Source organism: Alexandromys fortis, unplaced genomic scaffold, assembly GCF_014885135.2.
Source record: "Alexandromys fortis isolate MF-2015 unplaced genomic scaffold, M_Fortis_MF-2015_v1.1 scaffold_282, whole genome shotgun sequence".
Taxonomy (NCBI): Eukaryota; Metazoa; Chordata; class Mammalia; order Rodentia; family Cricetidae; genus Alexandromys; species Alexandromys fortis.
Window position 1 is genome coordinate 495,822 of NW_026068199.1, and position 7,871 is coordinate 503,692.

General features: G+C 45.8%; 1 protein-coding gene across 2 annotated transcripts; it reads right to left on the reverse strand.

The window, feature by feature from the left end:
* Positions 1-2,678: 2,678 nt before the first annotated feature.
* Positions 2,679-7,563, reverse strand: LOC126493053 (leukocyte immunoglobulin-like receptor subfamily B member 3). 2 transcript variants are annotated; one of them, XM_050129813.1, is made up of 9 exons: positions 7,445-7,563; positions 7,246-7,281; positions 6,790-7,074; positions 6,382-6,687; positions 5,152-5,436; positions 4,720-5,025; positions 4,196-4,456; positions 3,651-3,953; positions 2,679-2,899 (listed from the first exon to the last, which is right to left on the reverse strand). In XM_050129813.1, exons 1-9 carry the CDS (start codon positions 7,476-7,478, stop codon positions 2,757-2,759), a joined length of 1,959 nt encoding a protein of 652 aa, XP_049985770.1. In that variant the 5' UTR covers positions 7,479-7,563; the 3' UTR covers positions 2,679-2,756. The 2 variants fall into 2 exon arrangements, with proteins under 2 accessions (XP_049985770.1, XP_049985769.1); XM_050129812.1 differs by having other exon boundaries at positions 4,196-4,492.
* Positions 7,564-7,871: the final 308 nt, after the last annotated feature.

Sequence of the window (7,871 nt, forward strand, 5' to 3'; positions counted from 1 at the left end):
GAGAGAGCACCAAGAGAGCAAACCAGTAGAGAAGACCAATAGAGCAGGTGTGTAGATACCTCAGAGTCTTTCTGAGCCAGACATTGACAGTAGAGAGCAGACCAAGAAAAACTCCCAAATACACAGCTAGAATTGGACCAAGATGCAAAGACACTGCTGGCCTCATTTGAAGGAAGAGATGGGTAGGCACCAATGCAAGAGTTCCTTCAACAACCTAAAAAGCAGCATGGTAACACCAGAACCCAGTGGTTACACTACAGGAAGACTTGATCATCCTAACCCAGAAGAAGTAGAAGAAAACAACTTTATATAATAAAAGTAATATATAGCAAGCCGACAGCTAACATCAAAATAAATGGAGTGAAACTCCAAGTGATTCCACTAAAATCAGAAATAGACAAGTCTGTCCACTCTCTCCATATCACTTTAACATAGTTTTTGAGTTTTAGCAATAGCAATAAGGCAACAAAAGGAGATCAAGGGGATTCATGTTGGAAAGGAAGAAGTCAATCTTTCGTTATTTGCAGATGATATGATAGTATATATAAGTGACCCTAAAAACTCTAACATAGAACTCCTATAGCTATTAAACACCTTCAGTGATGTGGCAGGATCCAAGATCAAGTCAACAAAATCAGTAGCTTTCCTATACACAAATGATAAAGAAGGTGAGACAGAAATCAGAGAATCATCACCTTTCACAATAGCAACAAATAACATAATATCTTGGTGTAACACTAATACTACCATGCTGTGTGATGTTAACGATCCCCAAACTGTAATGTGGGGGAAAGATCTCATCACACCAAATCTGCAATGAGGACAGCTAACACATTCAGAAGATTTTGTACCTTATCATTTTGCTAGATAAGGTTAATGAGATGTGCATCTCTGGTGTCAATATGCCTTCTCGCCCTGTTAAATAAGGGCTATCTCCATGAGATCTGCATCCATGATGGGTTGACCTATGAAGTACTATCTTCTCTCACTGCATAATTCTGCAATCCATAGCAGAAACAGTTATGCAACCCTAGTGACTCACTGGGGATCTGACTTCCGTCCTGCCTGAGTTTGTGGTTTGATACTGGCAACTTTCTTATTTCTCTGACTTCTCAATTTTTGACCCAGAAAGACACTTCTGCTCCCTTCTCTGCTTCCAAACCTCTTCACTGTGTTTTTCCCTCTGTGTCTTTTCTATCTGTTCCAGAGTTTCTGACATGACACTACAAATCCTGTCTCAATGCACTCAGCTCAGGGATCAAAATTTCTGGCTGCAGTGTAAGGTGCAAGAATATCATCTGCTCAATTTCAAACTGAAGCTGGTAAAATCTCCCCCTACCCTTCCTTGGGGTACAATGAGGACAATGACCTTTCCTTCAGGGTTAGTGTGAGCATCAACTAGTCCAACAACATGGGAGGGTTCATACATGGATTATTATTTCTGAGAATATACATTGGGGTGAGTGAGGGCACTGGTTGGTTTTTGTCATTTTGACAAAGACTAAAATCAATTGGAAAAAGGGAACCTCAACTGAGGATGTGCTTTGATGAGATTAGACTGTAGTCATGCCTGTGGGGGCATTTTCTTGATTAATGATGAGAAGAGACCTCAGAACCTGAAACTATTCATCTGAGAGACAATACATGAAAACAAATTTTGGTACTCCTGACATGGTCACTTCCTTCCCATGATCCCAGCATGCAGTTTGCTTACTTAGATATATGTGGAGGTCTATAATTTCACAGATATTATTTATCTCTGTTGGATCTATCCAGCCCTTTGTCTTCTGGTTCACTTTGGTGTTACTCACTCCTCCTCCCACAGCTTCATGTAGAAGTGTCTGAAGTGTTAGAAAGTATTGGTAATGGTTGAAGTCTTGACAACTATTTGTTTCCTGTAGCACAAACAATAAAATCCCAGAGACAAATATTGGAGATCAAGCTGAAGATCAGAAAAGCAAAGTGGCCACCACTAGCTCTTACTACTACTTCAGACCTAATGGGTGATCCTGCCACTATGAATCCTCAGACCGAGACTGCTGAGACCTGTCTCCTTGCATCTTATATCCTTCTCTAGTGCTAGGATTAAATGTGTGTACCACCATTGACCAGTCCTATGGCTAATTGGTGTAGCTGATGGGATTAAAGGTGTGTGCCACCATTGCCTAACCTATATAGATGACTGGGGTGGCTGTCTTGCATTCTGATTTTCAGGCAGATTTTATTTTTAAAACATGAATACTATACCACTGTAGTTTCCCAAGACAGGGACAATAGATTCTTCTCATGGTTCCATCAGCAACCTGTTCCCTTCACCATTTGTTATCCTGTGAACTAGTATTGTGCACTGAGTGGAAAGGACCTTTGAGCATCTGGGCTGGGAGGTTTCATGTGGTTTCTCAGCTCCTTGTACCCCTTCCATTTACCTCAAATATAGCAATTATTAAAGTATCAATTTCTAGAGTTTACTCTAGACATCATGATATCAAGACCACGACACATCTCCCTCCATAGGCCTACCAGATTCACACCTTCCTCTGCACCCAACACTTACACCTTCCTCTGCACCCAACACTCACACCTTCCTCTGCACCCAACACTCACACTTTCCTCTGCATGCAAAACACCTTTGCTCCCTGGACATTCTCTCACAGCAGTTCCTCAGAGTAAGAACTGGATTTTTACAGAAAACCTGGATCATTAGATTTATTTCACAGGGCTTGTATCCATGAAATATTTACTTCTTTCTCTTCTGGTTACATCTGAACTGCACATTGGTTTTGTCTCTGGCTGCCCCAAGCCTCAAAGACCAGAATCCCAAGGATTATGAGGATCATGACAGCAAACCCCATCCTGACGAGATTCTCCATTGTGTGATCCCGTTTCTCTGAGGCTGTGGCTGTGGACAAAAAAGTTACAGAGTTTAGTGATGGTCTAAATTAGCTCAAGAAAATAAAATGTCCCAAAGTTAACTAAATGTCTGTAAGAGAACCGAATGCCACCAAGGACCTCTACATTCCCTGGACAAAATTTGGCCTTTATGTTTTCAGTGCTTTTAGTTTGAATTCTCTTTATTCAAATGTCTTGAGTTTGGGCATGTCCTAGGATGGACTGATAGTTTCCAGTGATCTTGTGAACATAAGAGTATGATGTGGGCTTATGACCTATAGGATTTTCTGTGTTCTGCTTTCTCATTTAATATAAATACACATCATTCTCATCCTATTAACTAATAAAGTTCTGAAATGAATATTTTTTCCTTGGCATAGCTGGGTTCCATCTCTTATTCTTATTATTTCCTTCAGCACCACTGTGAAACACCAGTGAAAACAGAAAATTAAGAGTAGAATAAATTGTCCTAACATTACAGGTCAGCGAGGATTAGGTGCTAATACAGGGATCCTGACTCTGCTCACTGTTCTACATCTGCTATGTAACCTCCACAAGAGCTTCATGTTGTTTACTTCAAACCTAGATTGCAATAGAGGATGGAGTGGACATTATTTGATGAACTGCTACTGGCATCTATTTCTTTGGCAGGGAAATGCCTTCTGACTAAACTTTCCTATTGTCCCTTTGATATCACCCACATCAAGGTCACTCCTAGTGTTTAGATCTTAAATCACCACGACAGTTCAGGGTCACTTCACCTGAGACAGTGAGCTCCACAGGGGAACTGGCATATGACAACAGGTAGAGAGATGAGACTTGAGAACTATAGCACCTGTATGTGCCCGAGACATCAGAGTTCACAGCACTCATGGAGAATTCTGCCTGAAACTCCGGAACTTGGAGCTTCGGTTTTAGCCTCTGCGGTTGGTGTGCTGCTCCTTCCTTGGACAGAATGAAAGTGTCCACTGTGTCTGCTGTCTTACACAACAGGTTCACGTTGTCTCCAGAGTGAACCGTAGAGTTAGGCTTCACAGAGAGGGAAGGACGGACTTGAAACTGTCCTAAAGAAAAGAGATAATGAGAGGCTGCATTCAATGTTCTAAGCTGACACATAACCTTGCTCTTCTGTGAACACCGAGGACTCTGTTTCTATTCTTTGCCTGAGCCTCTCTCCTACTTCCCTGTCTCTGCATCTATTGCTAAATAAGTTCCCTGTCCCTCATCCCGGCCATCACCTCCTAAATTCCCCAAAGAGAGCCCTAGTAAAAGTTTGATGCCTGAGGGAATCTATTTAGTTCCTCACCTGTAATCAGGATGTCCAGGGGGTCACTGGAGGCTGACCACTCAGAGGAGAGGTTGTGAGCACCATAGCATCTGTACCGGCCTCCAGTAGAGCTGCTCACAGAGCCCAGTGTGAAGTTGGCTATGAAAAGACCAGACTGAGTCCACTGGCCATCTTGCTGGATGAACCCCGCACGCCCCAATTTGTACAGAACAAATCTGTCATAGTTGATGTCAGAGCAACACTGCAGGGTGAGGTTCTTTCCAGGATCCAGGATATGGCCTTGGTGAGACAACAGGGAAGGCTTCTTAGACAGCCCTAGAGGAAGATGACAGGCTAGTGATGGAGGAGCTGGTTTTTACCAAGCACTTATCCTCTCCCATCCTGCCCTGCACACATCACTGCTTCTACCCAGGGGCGGGGCTCTGGCTCAGGAACCAGGCTCTTCCTTTCTCACTCTTTATCTGCAACTACCCAGTGGGGCACTTCCATGGCAAAGGGCATTGGGTGTCAAAAATGATTGGTCAGTGATGGGAGAGACTCACCAGAGATATGTATTTCCAGGGAGTCACTGGGTACAGACCACAGCTGTGGGGTATGATTGTAGTAACTATAACATCTGAATGTCCCTTTGTGATCTGGTGTTACATGATCTATAGAGAACAAGGCTTGGTACTGCCTAGTACTGCGTATATACTGTGAGTCCACGGAGCTGAGGAACTTCTGATCTTCTTTGGTGAGAATGAACTTGTCATATATCTCCCCTGAGACACACTGGAGAGTCATGTTCCCTCCTGAGGTCACCACAGGGCTGGGCAGGGCTATCAGGCGGGGTTTAATGCTGTAGATTCCTAGGACAGAAGGTGGCAGACAGTTACACGTGCTCACACAGCCACAATGTTCTTCAGGGCTAGGCTGAGGGAGGGGAATACAGCTGAGAGCAGAGCCTGGGGCTGAGACCCTGCCTGTCCCCTCACCTGTCACCACCAATTCCAGGGTGTCACTGCGCTCTGACCAGCCAGCCGAGCTGTAGTAGTAACAGCAATACTGCCCTGCATCTAGGTGGGTCACAGAAGGGATGGAGAACTTGGCCTTGTTCTCCGGCTTCTCTGGGTTCTGTGTACCCCAGGGTTTTTGGCTTCCATCTTTATGCAGAACATAGATTTCTGCATCCATGGTCCCCTGACACCAGATGTCCATGGGACTTCCTGAGGTGATCATAGATCCTGGTTCAGCCTTGATGGTGGGTTTGGGGAGGGTCCCTTCAAGGAAGTAGGAGAGAAGGGGGTGAGTCTGTCTGACAGTGGCACAGGGAAAGTCACTTCTTTTCTTTTTATTCATTCTTCTGTCATACAATACACCCCAACAGCAGCTTCCTCACCTCCTCTCTCCCAGTTCCACGGCTGCATTTCCCTTCAGATTTTCTGCAGCCTTCCCTGTGATATTAAAGCAACATGGCCTAACAGCATGCAATAAGACAAGTCACACACCTTCATATTAAGGTGAACAACACATCCCAGTAGGAGGAAAAAGGTCCCACGTGCAGGGAAAAGAGTCAGAGACTTCCTCACTCTAGTTGTTATGAGTCTAACAAAATCCCCAAGCTAGTCAGTCAGTGCTGGTGCATTCCTTTAATCTCAAGCACCAGGAGTCGGGTGCAAACAGATCTCTGTGAGTTCAAGGGCAGCCTGGCCTACAGGGTGAGGTCCAGAACAGCTAGGGCTACACAGTGAAACTCCAAAACAAAACAACAAACAAGCAAGCAAACAAACAACAACAAAACCCAAGCTAACCAACCACAGCATATGTGCAGAGGGCCTAAGGCAGACTCATGCAGGCTCTGTGGTTGCTGCTTCAGTCTCTGTGAGCCCTCATGATCCCTGCTTAGTTGATTCTGTGGACCCTGTTCTCCTGGTGTCCTGAAGCTCTGGCTCCTTCCTCTCTCCTGTGGGTTTACTGTGCTCTTTGGATGGTGGTTCTTGAGCTAATCCAGAGTAACACAAGGCTCCATGAAGATTCATCTGTCCTGGATCTCCTGGGCTTTGCTGTCACTGTCTGCCTTGGATTCTGTATTTGTAACCACTGTCGTCCATGCTCTGTGTTAATGGACTCAGGAGCCCTGGCTCCTCACACACACCACACACCAAGGCCTCTCTGAGACCTATATCATTTCAGCATCATTCCAGGGAAAGGCTAGGGTTCCTCACCTGAGACCAGGAGCTCCAGGGGGTCACTAGGTTCTGACCACACCTGAGTGCTGTTCTTGTCAAAGCTGTAGCATCTGAATGTCCACCTTTGACTGGAGGTCACAGGGCCCACAGAGAACAGGACCTGGTATTTCCCAGTATAGGTGTTACACCGTGAGTCCAGAGTCCAGGACAGCTGCTGTGGTCCTTCCTTAGTCAGACTGAAACAGTGATGTCCCTGCCGTGAGTCACACTGGAGGGTGACATTCCCTCCTTCAGTCACCTCAGGGCTGGGCTGGGCTGACAGGCTGGGTTTACTGTAGAATCCTAGGAGAGAAGGAAGAATCAGTTAAATGTCCTCAATATTCTTATTGTATTCCATGACTGTAAAAGGTGGACATACTTACTGAACAGACTGTGTCCTCTCACCTGTCACCACCAGCTCCAGGGAGTCACTGTACTCTGACCATCCATTAAGGGTCCGATATTGACAGCGATATCGCCCTGCGTGGTGATAGTCTAATTTTGAGATTGAGAATTCATTCTTGTTCTTAGGGTTCTGTGAAATCTCTCTCTGCCATGGATTTTGGTATAGTTCTTTATAAAATCTATACTCTTTGGCTCCTGTGGCTCCCTCACACAAGAGGGTCACCTTATTCTGCTTGGAGACCACAGAGTGTGGCTGTGCTCTGAGGACAGGCTTAGGAAGGGCCCCTGCAAGAAAAGAGCAGCTAGAACTTACGACAGCCATTCTAAGACTGCAACCCCATTCCCAACCCCTCATCACCCCCAGCGCACGTGCGTTGTTTCCATCCTCACTGCCCAGGCAGGGCTTCTGGAAATGATGAGAATTGCAGGTCAGGACATCTGCAGACACTCACTCACCTGTCAGCACTGTGGTCCCAAGGTCCAGAGTCAGTCCTAAAAGAGAGTTCCCTGTGAAAGGTTTGTCCCTGAGGCTTGAGCAGGTCCTCCCCTCTTCAGAAACCCCTGAGACCCAGGGCTTTCCTGATGGGCCAGTGCTGAGCTGTGGGGCAGCATCATTTCTAGACGATGGTATTTCCTCCCCATCTCCATGTCTTACCCACACAGAGCAGGGCCGTGAAGGTGAAAGTCATGGCAACTCCTCCAGTAGGCTGCAACTGTGCTCAGGGGCAGAACAACAGAGACTGCCTGGAGGGACAGGAGATAGGGTGTGGCCTCTGGAGGCAGGAACTCCCCATGACAGGGTTGTACTGGAGCAGCCCCACAGGAAGGGGAACTGCCCTCCTCAGGCACCAGACTCTGACTTCCCCAATACTGTGGCTAGGTCAGGCAGTAGATTCTTCAGGCAACATTTGATGGATGACATTTTTATAACCCCATTCGTGTCTGTCTCATATGTCCTCATATTCGTCAGGACCAGATTTCTTACCATGTAGCAGACATGTATGAATATTACACATAAAAATACAAATTAATCCCAGTACTCAGGAGGCAGAGGCAGGTGGATCTCTGGGATTTCGAGACCA